General features: G+C 47.3%; 1 protein-coding gene across 1 annotated transcript; it reads left to right on the forward strand.

Moving 5' to 3' along the window:
• The first annotated feature begins 19,984 nt into the window (after positions 1–19,984).
• On the forward strand, positions 19,985–20,606 carry LOC100345534 (cholecystokinin-like). The gene has a single exon (XM_002720682.4). The coding sequence runs from the start codon at positions 19,992–19,994 to the stop codon at positions 20,337–20,339; it is 348 nt and encodes a 115-aa protein (XP_002720728.2). The 5' UTR covers positions 19,985–19,991; the 3' UTR covers positions 20,340–20,606.
• The last annotated feature ends 439 nt before the right edge of the window (positions 20,607–21,045 follow it).

The raw sequence follows: 21,045 nt of genomic DNA on the forward strand, positions 1-21,045 counted from the left end.
GCCGGGCCACAGCCGTGCACTGATGACCTCTGTGCTCAGAGAGAGGATAAGGGGATTAAGGTGAGCTCTCTGCTGTCCTGCCTTCAGCTTCCTATGGCTCCTCCTGCTTTCTCTGCCTTCTGGTTTGCAAGCTCCCTGAAGCCCCCAGCAGTGCTGTGGGTTCCTGGTAGGAAGCTCTAAGTCACTTCAGCCATGGGGAAGAATGGCGACCAAGGGGGTGGCATGGGGACTGAGGACAGCACCTCTGGAAGGAAGCACTCTGTGGGCAGCTGTAGTCAACCTGGGATGGCAAGCGACAGCTTTCACTGGGAGGAGGAGAGTGGAGCGAGGAGGGCGAGGGAGGAAGGAAGCAACATTTATGTTATGCTTACTGTGTGCAGCCCCACAGTGGGGGCTTCGGAGGCAATCGCTTATTTAATTCTGAAACCAACCCATGCAGTGATATTATTGTCCCATTTGAGATGAGAAGCCCAAGGCTCTAGGTGGTTGCCTAAACGAATTCCAAGAGGTAGAAGCACAAAGCAGGGCTTCAAGCCCAGGTCCCTCTTCTCACCAAGGTGGCACCCCTCCTGCGGCACATGCCGCTTCCAAATACTCTGCCTCTGCCACCCCCGTCGACCTGCAACGGCCTGCACACAGTCCCTGCATTGCAGCCTGGCAGCCTCCTACCCGCCACAGCCTGGAAGGCTACAGAGTTGCAACCACGCCCTGCTAAAGGCAAAAGTCAAAATGTGAGAAAAGCACTGGACTCGGAGCCGTAAGACACAGGGCCGTTTAGCTCTGGCTCTAAGACCCACCAGCTGCGGGACTCGGAGACATCGCTCCCTTCTCTAAGCCTCAATGACCTCCATTCTCAAACTGGAAGGATCACATGCATATGATCGGGAGCAAGCCCGGTAATGTTAACAACCAGCTCTCAAAATAAATAAATAAAATTTAAAAATAGAAGATGGCTATGTCGGCAATATTTGCTGACTTCTGTGGGGTAAACTCTCCAACCTTGACCCTTGTCAGGCTGCTAAGGGGACGCCCCTGCACAGAGAGTGGGAAAGAGGCAAGAGTTTCTCTCATCAGGCTGTTTCCTCCATGCAGCTAGGATGGACATAGCCCCAAGAGTACTACGTCTAGAGTGGAGATAATATTAAAATAGTGAGAAAATGACTCGGGCTTTAGTGTTTATTACCTTTGTTTTAAGCACAGCTTAGTTCTAAGTTGTATCATTTCATCTTTAGTGGGGCTGTGTTATCCACCGGTGTAGCAAGCAGCTCTCATGCGCCAGCTCCAGCACCGTTCCGATCCCCAGTGTCTGTACCGAGGCTGAGTCAGGCTGCAGGTGTGCACAGCCCTCCTCTGGCCACTGCACAGGGCTTGGCTTCAGCCTGGGGAGCAGCCGCCTGCCCTGCCTCTGTCCGTCAAAGCCAGCAGCAGCTTGTGTAACACTGTCATGAAACGTGTTTCTGGGACCCAGCACGTTGTCCGTCTGCCCGAGAGTGAGACCGTGGGGTTGAGTTCCACCTCCAGCAAAATGAGCAGGTTGCATCAGCAAACCCCAGAAGTCCCTTCCAGACATGAATGTCTTGGACCTGACGCCAGGCGGGACACTAAAGTCTCTGATGGCTCCTGAGATGGGAGGGAACAGGGTCATGGCAAGAACCAGGATCTGCAGGAGGGGCGGGCGAGAGCCAGAGTCAGGCTGGGAAGGACCATGCGTGTTTCATTGGGAAGTCCCAGAGAGGCGGCTGGAAGGGTGACAGGCAGCTCCACCCCGGGAGTCAGCAGGCAGGTCCCCACTGCGACGCACATGATAACGGCCCACTTCCTTCCCTGAGGCGCACCTGGGGAAGTGAGGAGGCGAGCACCATGGCCCCTGACTTCCTCCCACTCTGACTATTTACTCGCTAGCCATGAGACAAAGGCCCAACTGAATGAGAAAAGAGGGAAGGGTATGGCCCATGTGACCACTAAGCCACATGGTACAAAAGAGAGGGGAGGAGGGGGCCCCTCTGGCTCAGGGCCATCAGCTCAAGGGTGGAGAGACGGTAAGAAGGACTAACACTGTGTGCATATGCAGGTTCAAGTGCACATGCATATGTGTGAGTGCATGGTGGGGCTGAGTATAGCTAGGGATGCCCGTGTATGTAGTGTTGGCAGGGCCTCCAATATACCCACAGCATCCCAGCGCTGGGGCTGTCCTGCGGCCCCAGGCATGAGGGTGGGTGCTCACTGACGGTGCTAGCAAGATGCCGGGCTGAGCCTCCTGGTGTTGCCATGGGAGCCCAGAAGAAGTGCAGGCTGGGAAGTGACTGTTGGGTGCAGCTCCAGCGAAGGAGCCTGGATCACGCCTTTGGCAAAACATCAGGTGGGAGTCTCGGTGCACAATGAGCTATTGTTCTTTGAGGCTTTACACTAACTCTGTTTCCAAGGTTTTATGAATCATTTTGCTGCTGATCTTAAAAAAAAAAATAATATACCAGCCTCAGTGCAGGGAGCTTTCAGCTTGTTTTCTCCCAGAGAGGGACATGAACTTGGAGAGAGCCTGCCCGCGCAGACATTTGATCTTCCCCACCCCTGTCAGAGAGGCCCCTTTGAAGGCTGTGATGCTGCCTGTGGCATCTCGGCGTTGGAAAGTGTGGATCCCGAGGAAGGAGCAGAGTGGTGCCCGGACTCGGGGAGTGCCGAGGAAAGTGAGTGACAAGCAGCTCAAGCGAGGGCTGAGCAGCTGCCGTGTGACCCAGGCAGTCCCCAAGCAGGCCTGTGCCTGCAGAAGCTGCCTCTAGGGGAGAGGAGCACCTGCTCTGAAGGCGTGAAGTTCACCCTGTGTTTGCCAAGAACTCATTTCCAAGAAGGTGCAAGCAGCTCCCGGCCACCAGCGTCCTGCTGGATTGTTCAGTCCTCTGCCTGTGTGCACGCTTGTCCCTCTGCCTGTCTGCTGGCTGGCCTACGGGCCGAGGCTGCCCTTTGGAAGTTAGTCTACGAAGCTCCTGGGAGAAGAGCCTTGGTCTCTGGTTACCACAGGCTCCACGGCGGTGCCACTTAGAGGATCTGCCACTGCCAAGCACAGGACCCCTCTTGGGACACAGCCTGCTTTCAGCGGCTCTCAGCCACCTGCTGAGCTGGCTGGTAGCCTCAGGAGACCAAGTGCATGCTGGGGCTTTGCAGAATACACTTGAGTATTCACAGGATAGTGTCTCTTGGTTTTGTCTTTCCAAATGGAAGATTGTAGGGGTCGGGGTGGGGTTCTCTGGCACCTACCCGCCTCTTCCAACACCACCAGTGTGGACCTAGCCTCCGGCTTTGCCGGCAGCAGCTGCAACCCATCACCTGCTCCAATCTTGACCCTGACACACCCTAGGTTTTCTTCCCCCCACCCCTTTTGGTTACAGGCCCAGCCTCAGTCCCCCACCTCACCCCTTCCCCAGAGCCCGAACTCGGAACCACTGACCAGCCCTGGCCAAGGCTACCCTGGCCTTCCAGCCTCGGTCCCCACCTCCTCCTGCAGCCTGACTCCGCACAGAGCGTTCCAGCACCGGTTATTATTTAAACGAGCTGCTTCTGGCTCACATGTTAATTAAAACCCGCTGTCCAAAATCTCCTGGTACAATTTGCAGTGTAATCTGTAGCCTCTAGTGCATCATTGTATCTCTATTAAAAGGGATTCTCTGTAATGATGTGGGGATTTAATTAGTTTCTTTGCCAATGTTGTAAAACACAGTGATAAACGAGCCAACAGGTCCACGGATCATTATTCTCCTCAAGATGAGCTTATTAGCTGATTATGAATCATTAACAAAGTCTACACGGGATTTTCTTATCTAATTCAACACAATTTTTAACATTCAATGCTCAACATCCATTTCTTTCAACCAGCAACATTGTGTGGTGATTGCAATCTGAATGTATGGCTTCCTCCTCCTGGCTTGGGTTCCCCCCTCTTCGTGGTTAATTTTAGAGATACTGAGGGGGAAGCAAGACCTGGCGAGTGACTTCAGAGTCTCATTTTATGCAGAGAGACAGCCTATGCGCACGGCCTGGGCGAGAATGTGTGTGTGTGTGTGTGTGTGTGTAGTCCAGTATGTGCACACAGATGGAACTTAAAGGAAGAACAAATTCTGACGAGGCTTTCAGACTGATGCTATGCAACCACTCTGTGAGATCTCAGTGTCCCCGGAAGGATCCAGACAGGTCCTGCCCATCTCCCCAGCTGGGAGGCGCCCCCTGTCCATCAGCACGCGTCGATTCTTAGAGCCTGGCACTTCCAGCCCTTACAACAGCCTTGTGAGGTAGAGGAGCTCTCCCTGGGCTACAGATCAGGAAACGGGGCCCACAGAGGAGGCATGGCTCGGCTAAGCTCACAACTAGCAAGAGGTGAGTCCCGACCCAAGGGAGCCCAGAAGCCCTCGTTGCACAATCCACGGCTGCCTCCTGGATGCTGGCTTCCTCTTACCCGAGAAACCCAGGGCTCCTGGGGACTGACACCAACACTGCCCCTCTGCAGCACCTCCCAGGACACAGCCCTTGGTCCCGGCCGCCTGCAGGCCAGATTGGGAAGAGCAGCTCCCAGTCCAGGAGGAGCATCCTCTGGGAAGTGCCTCTGTGGATCTGATCCTAGCAATTTACATCATTCCCTTCCGCCTTCTCGTGTCAACAAGCAGACGCTATCAGGTGAGCCTTCAGCTACTCTGACCATGACTGTTACTGCTAACAAGGATGACAGCCGATTAGGTGCAAATGGTGTGAAGAGAAGAAAACCAGGCATTATCACCTCAAAACTGCAATGACCAAGAGGCTGCATGGAGGGGTCAACATGTATGCAAGCAAAGCTATCTTAGCACAGGGGGCTCGGAGGCCCTGTGTGCTGGGACCGCAGACAGGTCAGCTAGACTTGAGCGAGACAGAGGCTGGGGAGTGTCCAGGGCTGAATTACGTCCTCCCAAAACTCATGTTAAACTTCTTACCCCCAGGACCTTCCAATGGGACTGTCTGCGGTAACAGAACATTGAAGGTGATTAAGTGAAAATGAGGTCATTAGGGCAGGCCCTAATCCAATACATCTGATGCTTTTATAAGAAGAAACCAGGACACAGAGAAAACAAGGTGAAGATGTGGAGAGAAGACAGCCAGCTACAAGCCAAAGGAGAGACGTCTTAGAAGAACTCAACCTTGCCAACACCTTGGTCTGGACTTCTAACCTCCAGAATTTGTGAGAACATACACTGTTACTACATCAGACTGTGGAAACTTCCAGAGGCTAATTCTTCACCCAGTTGTCAGTGCAGTACCCAAAAGGAAGGTAATGCCCATACCTCAGTATCCATACCTGAGCAGGTCCCATGTGACCAGCAGGGGACAACTCGAGGACAAATGCTTTAGGTGATGTTTAGTGATTCCATGAGATACATCCAGAGACCAGTGAGCTGAAGGCTGAAAAGTCAGCTCTTTTACTCAGCAGGAGTCAGGAGCCCAAAAAAGCCAGTGGGGTACCAGCAGAGCTCTAGTCCCAGCAAGAGTATGACATTCTAGGCAAGGACACAGAGGTAGAACCTTGGCCACACCAACAGAACCAGTATGGTGGCAAGTAAGAGAAATCTTCCCAGAGACCTCCACAAGCCCCAGGATGGAAGCAGGTGCCCCACAGAGGTGTGATGGATGAGTGAACGCCAGCTGCCTGGGATTTCAATATCACTTAGATCTTGCATATAACAAAGCATCCCAACATTTTAAAATGAGGCTCTGCATTATTGCTTGCAGGTTGGAGTCAGCTAGGCTTTCTGTTGCCTTGAGTCTTCTTTCTGTTAATCTGGGCTAGGCGTGACTGATCTTGGCTGGTTTTGCTCTTGTATCTGCTGTGAACTGGAAGGAGGCTGGGGGCGTGACGGTGTAGGATGGCCTCATCTGGAGCAACACAACACTCCTCCATGCGTCTCTTGCACCCCTCCATCAGGTGAACCCAAGCATCTTCTCAGGTCAGCAGCCGGGGACCAAGAGCAAGCTGGACTGGTCGGGTAATCACAGAGAAGGCAGTGGTCCAACAAAGGAGGTAGAAACCTGCAAGCACTTTTCCAACCTCTGCCTGTATCACTTTGACCATCCCAAGGCATGTGGTCAAGCCTGAGGCTGGACGAGAAGGGGACTACAAAGTTTCAGGGCAAAGGGTTGAGGGCATGAATCTGGGCCAGTGGTATAACCAATCAAGTCTGATGAATGAATCAACAGATGTGTGAAGCAAAAATCGGTGGGACCACAACCAAACCCAGACATACTTGCTGGTGGAGCAAGGCCACTATTCCTCTATCTTTGGTCAGAATTTCCAAAGCTGTAAGAGCTGATCCTGACCCTCTGTGGTTCTATATGGAGCTGCTATGAGTAACCTCGGAGGCTGCACCTGACCCTTACTTTATATAATTGAAGTTCCACCAGAAGGCATGGGCATCTGAATCTAATGGGGCCCCCAGGGTTCTGAGGGTGACCGCTCTTCTTTTTCCCTGTACACTCTGCCTGGACAGTGACGTGCCATGTCCCCATCGTAGCCACTGTCCCTGCTCCAACACAACTAAAGAACAGCACATCAGAAGCAGTGGTCCTGCAGGACAATGTCCTGAAGCTTCCGGGAATTGGAGGACAGGGAGGCATTGAAGTAGGTTATCAGATCCTGAGGGGTGCCATGGTCATTCTAGGAGGTTCCTCCATGATGTTCTGGTAAATATACCACTACCACCTATGCTGGAAACTACATATCTGTATAAATAGGTGACTTCCAAATCTAAATCTCTAGTCCCAAACCCGTAAATTCAGCCCTCCGCATCACCTGGATTCCCATAGGTTATCACCATTAGAATGAACTAGTCCCCATCCTTACTACACCTGATCCTCCTCCTAGGCTCACCCCCACCCCCACCTCCCCACTCAGTCCTCCAAGTCTGAAACCTGGAAGGTCACCCTTAACCCCTGCTTCTCCCTCACTAATCCAGGTCATTCCTTTAGTCAGCTAGTTTTGTCATTTTGACCATCTACAGCAGTCCAAGGACTATTTCAAAGAGTAAGAGCGTTTCGTGTCATTCCCTGGCTTAGACATCATCAGTGGCTCCCCAGTGTCCAAACATCTTCAGGTTACTGACAGCATCTTGTAGTACCCAGCCCCTGCACAGCTCTCCAGCCTCAGCTGTCTCCCCTCCCCTGTGTGAAGGTTTCATCTGCCATCTCTCATGCTCAGGGTTCTGCCTGTGCTCTTTCTTCTGCGGGAAGTTCTCCCTCACACCACCCCATCGCCTGCCTGCTCCTTGCTTCCATCTCAGCCCAAAGTCTCTTTTTCAAAGAAGAAATCCTTTACTCCCATGGTTTAGTTTGTGTCATTTCCCATAGTGCCTCTTTACTGCACTGTCATACTGTATTTGACGGCTCTTGGCTCATCTGTGTCCCTTCACTAACCTGTAAGCTCCTCCAAAGCAGGAACCACACCTGGATCCCCAGTGAAGACAAAGTGAGCGTAGAATAAAATATTGTCTAATAAACAAGTGAATCCCCAGTGAGTCACATGGGGTTAATTTACACACCCCAGGGGAGTTTCCAAGCTACTTACATGAAATCTTTTTGTAAGATGCCATTAGTCACCCTTCAGATAGGGATCATATAAGTTATGGTCATTATATCTGTGATTTTATTTACACAAGACACACTTGATAAACAGGGAGGCAATTAACTGAGAAACTCATTCCCTACACCTAAAATCCCAACACCTAAACAGGTTTCCAATGAATGTGACTAGAATCATTGACTAAATTTAGATATTGATCTGCTTTGCAAATTTCCCATTAATATACTGTAAGAGGTCATTGCATAGTAAATAATAGTGTTCACTGTGACCTACTTACATTCCCAATAGCATGCAGGTGTGATGTTTAACTAAAGAAAAAGACAGCAACTATCATTTCTGGATTCACAGATCCAAAGGAGCAGGCACATTTGAAAGGGTGTCTTCAGAGAACAGTTCAAGAGCAGAGGAAGATTTGGACTCAGTAGAACTTTCTCAGCAAAAGTATCATAATGGGACAAACTAAAATGAACACAGACAGGGAGAGAGTTAGAGATGGTGAAGAAGAATTTCCCAAGAATGCATAGCAAATAGATTTGAAAGTACAAAAGAACAGTCAGAAACAGAAAGGATTGTGGCCAGCATTGTGGCATAGTGGGTTAAGCATCTGCCTGCAATGCCAGCATCCCATATGGGCACCAGTTCAAGTCTTGGCTATTCCACTTCCAATCCAGCTCCCTGCTAATGTGCCTGGAGAAGCAGCAGAAGATGGCCCAAGTCCCTTGTGGAAAGACCCGAATGAAGCTCCTGGCTCCTGGCTCCTGGCTTTGGCCTGGCCCAATTCCAGCTGTTGCAGCCATTTGGGGAGTGAACCAGCAGATGGAAGATTCTCTCTGTATCTCCCCCCTTCCTGTAACTCTGCTTTTCAAATAAAATAAATACATCTTTAAAAAAAAAAAGAAAAAAGAAACAGAGGGGATAAACTAAGGAGTATCAGTCTAATGGAGCTTCAGAAAAGATGGAAATAATGACAGAAACACATTGACATGATCATAACTGAGGCTTATTTAGTATTAAAATATATCATTTGATAGATCAAACGTAGATTAAATGGAGATAATTCTACACCTAGAGACTTATTTTAGGATGCCTATAAATTATCAAGAAAACATAAACTGTTAAAGACTATTTTTTAATTTATTTGACAAATAGAGTTAGACAGTGAGAGAGACAGAGAGAAAGATCTCCCATCTATTGGTTCACAATCCAAATGGCCACTTCAGCCGGAGCTATGCCAATCCGAAGCCTGGAGGCAGGTGCTTCCTCCTGGTCTCCCATGGGGTACAGGGCCCAAGCACTTGGGCCATCCTCCACTGCCTTCCCAGGCCACAGCAGAGAGCTGAACTGGAAGAGGAGAAGCTGGGACTAGAACCTGGTACCCATATGGGATGCCGGTGCCGCAGGCGGAGGATTAACCAAGTGAGCCATGGTGCTGGCCCCTAAAGACTATTTTAAAAGACAGGTAACTTACAAAGGAATAATACCAGAGAGACAGCAAAATTATCAGAAGCAACAACAGATAGCAAAAGAGCAGTAAAATAATAGTTTCAAAGGCCTGAATGAAAATAGCCAACTCTAGGTAATTTTATACCTAGATAAACTAGCATTCCAAATTGTATGGGGCAGAGGGAGGGAGGCTTTTTCAGATAAACAAAGACTGTGAGATTTCTAACTCATTTTTAAGACTACTGGAGACTTAGCCGGCGCCGCGGCTCACTAGGCTAATCCTCCGCCTTGCGGCGCCGGCACACCGGGTTCTAGTCCCGGTTGGGGCGCCAGATTCTGTCCCGGTTGCCCCTCTTCCAGGCCAGCCCTCTGCTGTGGCCAGGGAGTGCAGTGGAGGATGGCCCAGGTGCTTGGGCCCTGCACCCCATGGGAGACCAGGAAAAGCACCTGGCTCCTGGCTCCTGCCACCGGATCAGCGCAGTGCCCCGGCCACAGCATGCTGGCCGCGGCGGCCATTGGAGGGTGAACCAACGGCAAAGGAAGACCTTTCTCTCTGTCTCTCTCTCTCACTGTCCACTCTGCCTGTCAAAAAAAAAATTAAAAAGAAAAAAAAAGACTACTGGAGACTTGCATTTTTATCTCTGACATGTGAAGGCAGAACTCCCATTCCTATAGCCCATTAGAGGCCACATTGTAAATCACCACCCCAAAAGCAAGAGATATAAGTAATCGCAAAGAACCACAGCCAAGATCGGCTTAGCTGGAGCAGAAGTGGCTGGAACCCTAACCTGGGAGAACCTCTAAACAGTAATGTTGATGGATTGCTTGAGATGGAGTACAACGTAGCGCGAGAGGGGGCCGGTGCTGTGGTACAGCGGGTAAAGCCCTGCCTGCAGAGCCAGCATCCCATATGGACGTCCGTTTGAGTCCCGGCTGCTCCACTTCCAATCCAGCTCTCTGTTATGGCCCGGGAAAGCACTAGAAGATGGTCCAAATGCTTGGGCCCCTGCAACCATGTGGGAGACTGGGAAGAAGCTCCTGGCTCCTGGCTTCGGATCAGCTTGGCTCCAACCACTGCAGCCATCTGGGAAATGAACCAGCGGATGGAAGACCTCTGTCTCTCTGCCTCTGCCTCTCTGTAACTCTGCCTTTCAAATAAATGGGTAAATCTTTAAAAAATAAATAAAAAATAAATTAGTGTGAGAATGACTACATGAATACAGTAGTGTAATTCAGAGGTACATACTCAGAGGCCTTGTATTTTCCTTGATGTTACCTCAAAGAGTCAAGAAAAATTCAAATTCTGGCAGGAGTAAAAGAAGTCTCTGTGTGTGTATACACATATATAAATATGAAATGCAATACTATGAAACTTCTATAAGAAAGAGAAAATCTATATGACATTGAGTTTGAAAATGAAGTTTTAGATATCACACAAAAAGCACAATCCATGAATCAAAATTAGATACAAATGCATACCTTATTAAAAGCAAAACATTTCTTCCCTGTGAAAGATACCGTTAAGAGAACAAAAATGATAAGCCAAAATGATAAGAAAATATTTGCAAAAAACATAGCTATGTACTCAAAATTGAAAAACAACCTCTCAAAACTCCACAATAAGAAAATAATCTAAAAACTGGCAAAAGATCTGAACAGATATTTGACTAAAGAATGTATGCAAATGAAAAATAAGCACATGAAAATACATTCAGCATCATTTATCACCAGAGAATTGTAAGTTAAGACAATAGTGGGATATACTCGTAACTATGGCTAAGGTTAAACATCTTAAAAAGACTGAAAATGCTAAATGTTGGAGGATATGGAGCAACACGAGGTCTCATTCATGGATGGCGGGAGTGCCAAATGATGCAGCTGCTTTGGAAGACAATTTGGAAATGCCTTCCAAAGCTGACCACAGCCTTATCAAACAATCTATCAACCACACTTTTAGGTATTTACTCAATTGACTTGAAAATCTGCATGGGAATGTTTACAGAAATTTTACTTGTAATCATCAAAACCTGGAAGCAACCAAAATGCTCTTCAGTAGGTAAAAGGACAAATAAACCATGGTACAAATATCCATGCCATGGACTATTATTAGCAAAAGAAAATAAATGAGCCATAAAGTCACAGAACGTTTTACAAGAAACTTTAAAAAAAGCACGTTGCTAAATGGCAACAGAGAATATTAAAAGGCTGCATGGCATATGATTACAGTTATCTGACATTCGGAAAAGACAAAGTTATTAAGACAGGAAAATTGTCAGTGTTTTCCAGGGAGTTGGGTGCCAGGGGCAGGGGGAGCAGTGGAAGATGAAGTATGGGGACCACGTTGGAGCAGGAAGCTACCCTGCAGTAATCCCTGTGGTGGATACATCGTAGCACACATTTGTCTAACTCACAGAACCACAGCAAAACATGTAAAACTGTGTGCAGGTTTTTAAATCATCATTTAGGGAGGCCAGAGACCCCAAGGAGGAATGCAGATGGTGCCGAGAGACTCAGTTACAAACCTACGGCACAGCCTCTCTGGAGAGAATGGAGAAACAAGATGTGGCCGAGAGAGCTTTGGAAACTGAAACTAGAGGCAAAGGGAACGGCAGCTACTCACTCTGCCCTAAGCTGGCGAAGCTCCGGGTCCCCGGGGGGGATGGGCTGACAGCTCCGATACTACTACACCTGCTAACAGGAATTAGGCACTAACTAACAGATGGTGAATGCCAAGGGCCAGGTTTCCCACTGTTGAGGTAGGTGTTTACAAGAAGAACCCCAGAATCATCCAAAGATTAGAGCTGGCGACATCAGCGTGAACTCATGACTAGCTTACTGTAGACACAAACGGCCTTAATTAGGGAAACACGTAGAGATGTGGAGTGGTTTGTGTCAACTCTACTGCCTTGCGGTGTGCCCAGATTCTGGGTTATAGACTGTTTCTGGTATGAGCGTGTTTCTGGTTGAGGAAAGCAGGCTACATCCCCTACCCCTGTCAATGGAGACGACCTAAAAGAAACGACACCCCGGTGACAATAGACACATCTAATGCCCAGATTTTTGTTTCTAATACCATTCTCCAATAAAAGGAAGCAGGAACCCTTGGCTGATTCTCAGACGGGGGCAGGCAACCAGCATAATGGGCCTGGAGAATCTTGTAGTGTCATCGTGTAAGAACCTATTCCACACCAATCTTCTGATGGGGCTGTATCAGAGAACCAACAGGAAGGGCTCTCCACGGCCAAAGTGGAACAATTGGAACAACAAAGCAAACAGGGTAGTATTGGATTATAACCCAGAGGATAAAGCAAATAGTACCAAGTCTACACTTACATAAATAAATGCTTGACTAGATTAATCAATGAATGATAAGAATTTCAAACAACTCAGGAGATGCTCCACCCTCCAGAAAAGAGAGCGTGGCTTCCCACTCCTGATGTGTGGGCTGTGCCCTGTGGACGAGGTGGAGGCAGGTGACTTGACAGTGGAGACACTGACAAACACGACCTCAGCAGGTGAAGGAGGCCAATTTCAACAGCCGCAGCCCACACTGGCGGCAGGTCACGTACCTTTGCCCTGACATCATGGAAATGGCCCTTTATCTCTGCGGTCTTCCTCCTAAAAACCCACAACCCCAGTCTTAGGAGGAAATACAACTCCCGGAGTGAGGCATTCCTTCCAAACACTTGCCCTGTGCCTCTGGGGACTGTCAAGGTCATCACACACAAGGGAATTCTGGGAAGACCCCACTGGGACGGGACGATGAAATGTCAAATGGTGTCCCGGATGGGGTCTGAGAGCAGGAAACAAACCCAAGGGAAACACTAAGGAAATTGGAATAAGTTGTGACTTTAGTTAGTAGTAATACAATGATCCTGGTGCCTTAATAATAGTAAATATAAGCCCGAAGTAATTTTGTGAGATGCTAATAACAGAGGAAACTCTCCAGGGCACAGGGGAATCTCTGTACTGTCTTCACTTTTTCTGTGCATCAGAAAGATAATATCTATGTAAAAAAGCAAAAATGGGGGCCAGCACTGTGGCAGGTAAAGCCGCCACCCGCAAAGCCAGCATCCCATATGGGCACCAGTTCAGGCCCTGGCTGCTACATTTCTGATCCAGCTCCTTGCTAATGGTCTGGGAAAGGCAGCAGAAGATGGCCCAAGTGTTTGGGCCCCTGCACCCACATGGGAGACCCAGATGAAGCTCCTGGCTCCTGGCTTCAGCCTGGCCCAGCCCTGGCCATTGAGACCATCTAGGGAATGAAACAGCAGATGGAAGATCAACCTCTCTGTCTCTCTCTCTCTCTCTCTCTCTCTGTCTCTCTCTGTCTCTGTCTCTCCCTTTCTCTCTGTAACTCTGCCTTTAAAATAAATAAATATTTTTTAAAAAGCAAACAAAAAATGAAGAACTATCAAAGGACCACTTCATCATAGAGAAAAGGTGCATGTAGAGCTATGAAATAAAATATTTCAGAAAATGTATTGGCTGAAAAAGGGACCTTTTACAAATAAGTAGGACTATGATTAGAAACATCAATGACGAGAGGGAAATGGTGTTCAGTGAAGGTTAAAAAGGGTTAAAGTCTGGGTTGTGTTTAGGAAGAGGATAGAAATACTAAATGACTTTCAAATCTCTTAGAAAAATGTGCACTTAGGTACACGGATGTAATGAAAATTCAAAGGCAACCTCTACAAAAATACCTACAATCTGTTTCCCAAAGGTATGGGGCGGGGAGGAAAGGGCTGGTTAAGGGATCAGCAAACTGCAGTTAAACTAAAGGCAAAAAAAAAAAAAAAAAGACAAAAATGAAGCAAAGAACATAAAACGCAAATAAGGTGGTAAAAAAATAAGCACACAGACAAATATTTAGTTACAATCAGTGTTGCCTGAGATGGGTCCAGAGCACGCCCTGGAATTCTCCTTCTCACACCTGCCTCTCACACTCGGCCTCTTGTTCTTCCACAGCCACTGGCACGCACGGTCAGCTCTGTGTGGCACCGTGGCTGGGGCCACTGCCCAGCATCCCTGCCTTCTCCCACTGCTTTGTGCCACAGTGCAGACACCAGATAACTCAACCTCAGGTTCAGAGGAGGTGAACCCCGAAGGGCAGACTTTGACTAAGTAGAGAGGCGATAAGAAGGAGCCAGCAGACCAAGCCCTTCCCCTCTCTCTTCCACTCAGGACCGTTCCAAAGCCCACGTGTGTCGGCACAGGCCACGCACAGGCAGCCCAGAGGCCGGGTGAACCCGCCAGGCATCAGCGTTTTCTCCCAGCTCGCCAAGAAGTCTCTGCGCTTGCCTTCCATTCCACTCTGCCTCAATTTCCTTTTCTCTCTTTTTTTTTTTATTTTTTATTTTATTTATTTTTTTTTTTTGACAGGCAGAGTGGACAGTGAGAGAGAGAGACAGAGAGAAAGGTCTTCCTTTGCCGTTGGTTCACCCTCCAATGGCCGCCGCGGCCAGCGCGCTGCGGCCGGCGCACCGCGCTGGTCCGATGGCAGGAGCCAGGAGCCAGGTGCTTTTCCTGGTCTCCCATGGGGTGCAGGGCCCAAGCACCTGGGCCATCCTCCACTGCACTCCCTGGCCACAGCAGAGGGCTGGCCTGGAAGAGGGGCAACCGGGACAGAATCCGGCGCCCCAACCGGGACTAGAACCCGGTGTGCCGGCGCCGCTAGGCGGAGGATTAGCCTAGTGAGCCGCGGCGCCGGCCTCTCTCTTTCTTAATGCCGTGGAACTGCAGCAGTCTCTGTTTTGAAGACAAGCATGGGGAAAAAATTAAGTTCACTTGCTAAACCAATTATGATATTAGAGTTAATTAAATCCAGAAAAACCTTTAGAAGAGACACACTCGAAATGAAATTATTAAAAAATGTTGAAATAGAGGAGCCAGCACAGCAGGTGAGCCACCCCCTGAGACGCCGACACCCTGAGTCCCAGCTGCTCCACTTCTGACCCAGCTCCCTGCTAATGCACCTAGGACAGCAGTGGAAGGTGGCCCAAGTGCTCAGGGCCCTGCCACCTACATCAGAGACCCAGATGGAGTTCCACCTCCTGGCTTCTTCGTGGTCCAACTCTGGCCATTGTGGCCACTGGGGGTAGTCTAGCAGATGGAAGATCGATTTCTCTCTCTCTCTCTCTCTCTCTCTCTGTCTTTAAAATAAGATAAATTTTTAAAAGAAATGTTGAAATTAAAGACAGAAAAGATACACTGGGTAATTACAATCAGCAAAAACAAAAAACTGGTATCCTAGTATTAACATTAGACTAACTAAAATTTCAGGTGGAATATACTGCATAGTATTTAATGTCTGTATACATCATGATTTATGTAATGTGACTTTCATATAATATGTATTATGCACACTTACATAAAGAACACAATGCACTAAGGAAATATAATAATAAATTCATAGGCACCCAACAAAATTACCTCAAAATATATGACACAGAAACAAAATTGAAAGAAAAGAATTTCTAACATTGAAACATACTGAGATAGTTTAACAATCTCCTGTTAGAAGCTACATATTAAGTAGACAAAAATATCATTAAGGCATAGAAAGTTTGAACAACTAAACACACATTTTCTAATAAATGTTTATAGAGTTTATAACCAATAAGTAGAAGAAATGCATTCTTTTCTGGTTGGGATGAATCATCTACAAAAACTGACCAAACATAATACTAGAACACAGAGAAACCCTCCACAAACACCAATCAATAGTATAGAGGTCATTTTCTCTTACAGCAATAAGACTAAATTAGAAAGCCATGATCCTGGTTAATTCAAAACAAACAAGCATGTTGGAAATTTTAAAGTCCACTCCTAAATAACTCATTGTAAAACAGGGCATATTAAAACACTGTAGCTACATGGGGACTTGTAAGAGAGTTTGTTACTCAAATGCCTAATTAAAATAAAGTTAGAAAATAATTGAGTTGTGTTTCACTCAAGAGCTAACAAAAAAAAAAAAAACAGAAACAAGATGGAAGACAGGAAATGTTAAAATTAAGAGTAGAAATCAATTAAATAAAAAACGATAAAACTGTAGAAACAAGACAAAAGCAATTTCTCTACTAAAAAAGTAATAAAATAGACTTCCAACAGGAATGAGGAAGAGGACCAAAACACCAGCATAAATACTGAATTATTAGGAATAAAAAAGGGAATACAACTAAAATAGATACTCTAACAACCATAATAGAAAGTGATGTGTTTATGCTTCTAAACTTGAAAACTTAAAGAAATTTTATATTTTCAGAAAACAAAAATGACCCCAATTGGCTCATGAAGAAATAAGAAACCTGAATAAATCAAGCCGTCAAAGAAATAAAATGATAAATGAAAGAAAATCCCCCTGAACAGAAATGTCCACCCTTAAATGAAACCTGGCATTGACAAAGGTGATGTCACAATCGACGGGGGGAAAGAATAGCATCATCTGTAGGTGGCACTGAGACTTGGCCATGCGATGCAAAAACAACAAAATTAGAGGCTTACCTTTTTTCATTACATATTAAAAAATTAATTCCACATCGGTTGAAAATCTGAGTAGAAAAGGAAAAAATTTAAGACATTTAGGGGGAAAAAAACTGGACAATGTCTTCAGATAAGAGAAGCATTTCTTCAACAAGAAGCTAGAAGGGAAATATTGATATGTTGACGTTCAATTTAGAACTTTGTTCAACAACAGCTACCGCCAACAAACCGAGAGGCAAGCCACAACAGCCGCTTGTGGGCTACCCTGGCATTCGCTGTCTTCCAAGCTAAAGACATGCATACTTCAGGGTTGAGAAACTCCTCTCAAAGGACACGCACGAGAGTGAGCCCAGCGACACTGCTTGGAATGCTCACAGCTGGCGGGGAGAGGCCAGAGCAGCAGTGGGCTGGGCAAACACATCGTGGAACGTTTGTGCAAACACCTTCGGCAGTGAAAATCAGGAACCCGAGTCCCGTATCCCAAGGACTAATCTTGCAAACATACGTTGCATAAAGAAGCAAAGCAAACTGGAAAGTGATCACGTCCGCTTATAAAGCTCACAACAGGCAAAACTAGCCAATAGTGTTTGGGCTGCCTGCAGCTGAACTACCTAGGTGGAACCCACACTACAAGATGGCACGTGGGTGTCCCCGTGTCTTTTTTGTTTGTTTGCTTTAGATTTATTTATTTATTTGAAAGACAGAGTTACAGAGGCAGAGGCAGAGAGAGATCTTCCATCCGCTGGTTCACTCCCCAAATGGCTGCAATGGCCAGAGCTGGGCTGATCCAAAGCCAGGAGCTTCTTCCAGGTCTCCCACGCAGGTGCAGGAGCCCAAGAACTCGGGCCATCTTCTGCTGCTTTCCCAGGCCATAGCAGAAAGCTAGATCAGAAGTGGAGCAGCTGGAACTCGAACTGGTGTCCATATGGGATGTCAGCTCTACAGGCTTTACCGACTATGCCACAGCGCCGGACCCTCCAGTGTCTTAACTGCTGAACTAATTGCCCACCCAAGCTAAAGTGTGCGGAAGAACAGGAATGTGATTCTTAAAAACCAACATGGTGGTTCCACCAGGGACGAGGGAAGTAAATACGATTAGGAAGGGACACAGGACAGGTGTGTGGAGGTGGCAACTTCCTACTTCTTAAACTGAGTGGTAATTTCCACGGGTGTTAGTTTTTTTGTTGTTGTTTGTTTTTTGACAGGCAGAGTTAGACAGTGAGAGAGAGAGAGAGACAGAGAGAAAGGTCTTGCTTCCGTTGGTTCACCCCACAAATGGCCGCTGTGGCCGGTATGCTGCGCCGATCCAAAGCCAGGAGCCAGGTGCTTCTCCTGGTCTCCCATGCGGGTGCAGGGCCCAAGCACTTGGGACATCCTCCACTACACTCCCAGGCCACAGCAGAGAGCTGGCCTGGAAGAGGAGCCACCGGGACAGAATCCGGCACCCCAGCCAGGACTAGAACCCCGGGTGCCGGCGCCACAGGTGGAGGACTAGCCAAGTGAGCCATGGCGCTGGCCGGGTGTTAGTTTTGTAATTATACATCATTTACGTCTTAAGCACTCTTCTGAACGTATGTTTCATTTCACAATTTTTTAAGGTTGGGAAGAGAAAGACAAGTCATAGACAAGGAGCCTATCTTTGTAACGCAAATGACTAGCAAATGATTAATATTCAGAATACATATATATTAAAAGTCTTCAAGTCAATTTAAAAAAGGGGGACAAAAGATATAAATAGCAATGTGGTTAACATGTGTGTGTGCGTGCACCCATGTGTTTGTATGTGTGATTCTCACTAATACATGGAGGAAGCTAAATTAAACCAACAATGAACTATCATTTTATAGCCATCAGATCAACAGACATTAAAAGCCTGATGACACTAAGTATTGGTGAGAATTCGGAAAATCGAGTCACTAATTATACTCCTGTGAGCGTGCTTCAACACCGTGGAAGAAAAGCATATCTACGTTCCCATAATGCATTGGAGAGAAACAGCCTCCCACAAGAATATTCATCTGTGCCATTGCTGCTAGTGGCTAAAAATCAGAAGCAGCCTAAGTATTCTCAGACAAAAGCAAGACGAGAAAAATGGGAGAAAATAACACAACACCACGTCACATAGCAACTGGAATGAACCAGAGCTACAAGTATCAAACTGGAAAAGCAAACTATGGGATATGCATAGTAACTGCCATTTATATAAACTTTGAAAACTGCATAACAACACTACCTGTTGTTTATGATGCATACATATGTAGCAATCATATGAAAGTATGCATGAGAATGATAAACACTGAATTTAGGATGGTATTTGCCTCAGGAGAGGGAGGAAAAAAGAAAGCGATCGATTCGGAGCACACAGAGTTTCAATTACATCTGAAATATTTTACTGATTTTTAAAAGAACTGAAGCCAAAAGGAAAGAAAATCTATCATTTTAATCCACCAGATTAACAAATTAAAGTAGAAAAATCACAGGCACATCTCAAGAGGTTGAGAAAAAACATTTGATGAAATTCAGCAACACTAATTCTCTATTTTCAAGAAAACCTCTTAAACTAAGAAGAGAATCTTAAGCTAGTGAGAGGTATTTTCCAAAACCAGTAGAAGGCAGCTCCCTGGCGCAGCAGCTAAGACACCACCACGTGAGGTGCCCACAGTTCACGTCAGGGTGCCTGGGTTCAAGTCCTGGCTCCAGTTTTGAGTCGAGCTTTCTACTAATGCACCTGGGAAGTAGCAGGGGATGCTTGGGCCCCTGCTACCCACGGAGGAGGCCCAGATGGAGTTCCGGGATCCCGGTTTGGGCCCAGCCCAGTCTTGACATTATGGGCCAAATACCATCCATAATGGAGAAATGTTGAAAGAGTTTCTTTCTGTGTCAACAACAGACCAAGATGTCTTAAGCATCATAATAGGATCTGAGAGCATGGGGCTGGGGAGAAGAGACAGGGAGAAGGTGGGAGGGACTGAAGCAACAGAGCTACGCAGTAGTGAGCCTATTGGATGACACCACCTACTTTGGGGGGACAGGAACTGTCAGTCACTCTGAGGCTGCGCACAACGCTTTGGAGAGTGAGTGGGTTCTACCTGGTGCGGAGAAAGATGAGCACAGGTGTGACGTGGGGTTCCCCGCCTAGATTCTGTATTAGCGAGAAGGTAGGAAACAACTGAAAAGTCCATGGATGGGAAATAAACACACAAATGAGTGAGGTCAGTTCATTCATACAATGAGCTACCATACAGCTGTTGAAGTTAATGAACTAAATTTTCACGCACTGACGAGAAACAGTAAACGTAAACCATCAACTGCAGAATAACACAGTACGGTCTATTGCATATTAGTTTTTACAACTCAAAAAGCAATACTGCACATTGTGGTTATACGTATATGCATTAGATGTGGAAAAACTAGCACAGAGTGATTAAAAAAAAAAAAAAAAACAACTAAACTATTGGTTGGTTCATCCCAAGCCATGAACCGCGGCCTGAGCGTGTGCGTGCTGATAGCGGTATTGGCGGTCGGCGCCCTGACGCAGCCCGTGGCTCCCTCAGATCCCGCGGGCTCTGGGGTGCAGCGGGCAGAGGAGGCGCCCCGGAGGCAGCTGAGGGCCGCGCAGAGGACGGATGTCGAGTCCCGAGGGCACCTGGGCGCGCTGCTGGCCAGGTACACGCAGCAGGCCCGGAGAGCTCCTGCTGGCCGCATGTCCATCATCAAGAACCTGCAGAGCCGGGACCCCAGCCACAGGATAAGCGACCGGGACTACATGGGCGGGATGGATTTTGGCCAGCGCAGTGCAGAGGAGTATGAGTACCTGTCCTAGGGGAGCCGGCGCCCCGCCTCGGCCAGACAGGAAGCAGCCTCTTGACCTTACGAAGAGGAGGCTGAATACGAAAACAATCACATTGTAACTCATTGTCACCAACGTTTGACATCTGAAGCCTCTATTAAGTTCTCAATGTGAAAAAGTCTGTCTAAATCGTCCAGTGAGTGCCCCCTCCCCCGCCAACCTCAGCCCAATCCTGCAAATGGAAGACCCATGTGTGCTACATCTGTGGCTCCTCCTCCTCAAGTGTTGCTATGCTATTAAAGTCATGGCTTTCTGTCAAAAAAAAAAAAAAAAAAAAAAAAAAAAAAAAACCACTAAACTATTGGTTGTGGCCAGAGTCATGGTACAGCTTGTTAAGCCTCCACCTGCAACATCAGCATCCAATGTCGGAGCGCTGGTTCCAGTCCAGGTTGCTTCACTTCTGACCCAGCTCCTGCTAATGCACCTGGGAAAGCAGCAGCAGATGGCCCAAGTGCTTGGGCCCCTGTCACTATGTGGGAGCCCTGGACAGAGATCCTGGCTTCTGGCTTTGACCTGACCCAGGCCTGGCTGTCACAGCCATCTAGAGAGTGAACTAGCAGATGGAAGACTTCTCCCCTTGTCTCTCCCTCTCTATGTTACTCTGACTTTCAAATAAATAAGCAAATCTGAAAAAATATATAAAAGGAGAAAGCTATAAGGAAACAAAATACTGCAAAAA

Source organism: Oryctolagus cuniculus, chromosome 7 (genome assembly GCF_964237555.1).
Source record: "Oryctolagus cuniculus chromosome 7, mOryCun1.1, whole genome shotgun sequence".
Classification (NCBI taxonomy): Eukaryota; Metazoa; Chordata; class Mammalia; order Lagomorpha; family Leporidae; genus Oryctolagus; species Oryctolagus cuniculus.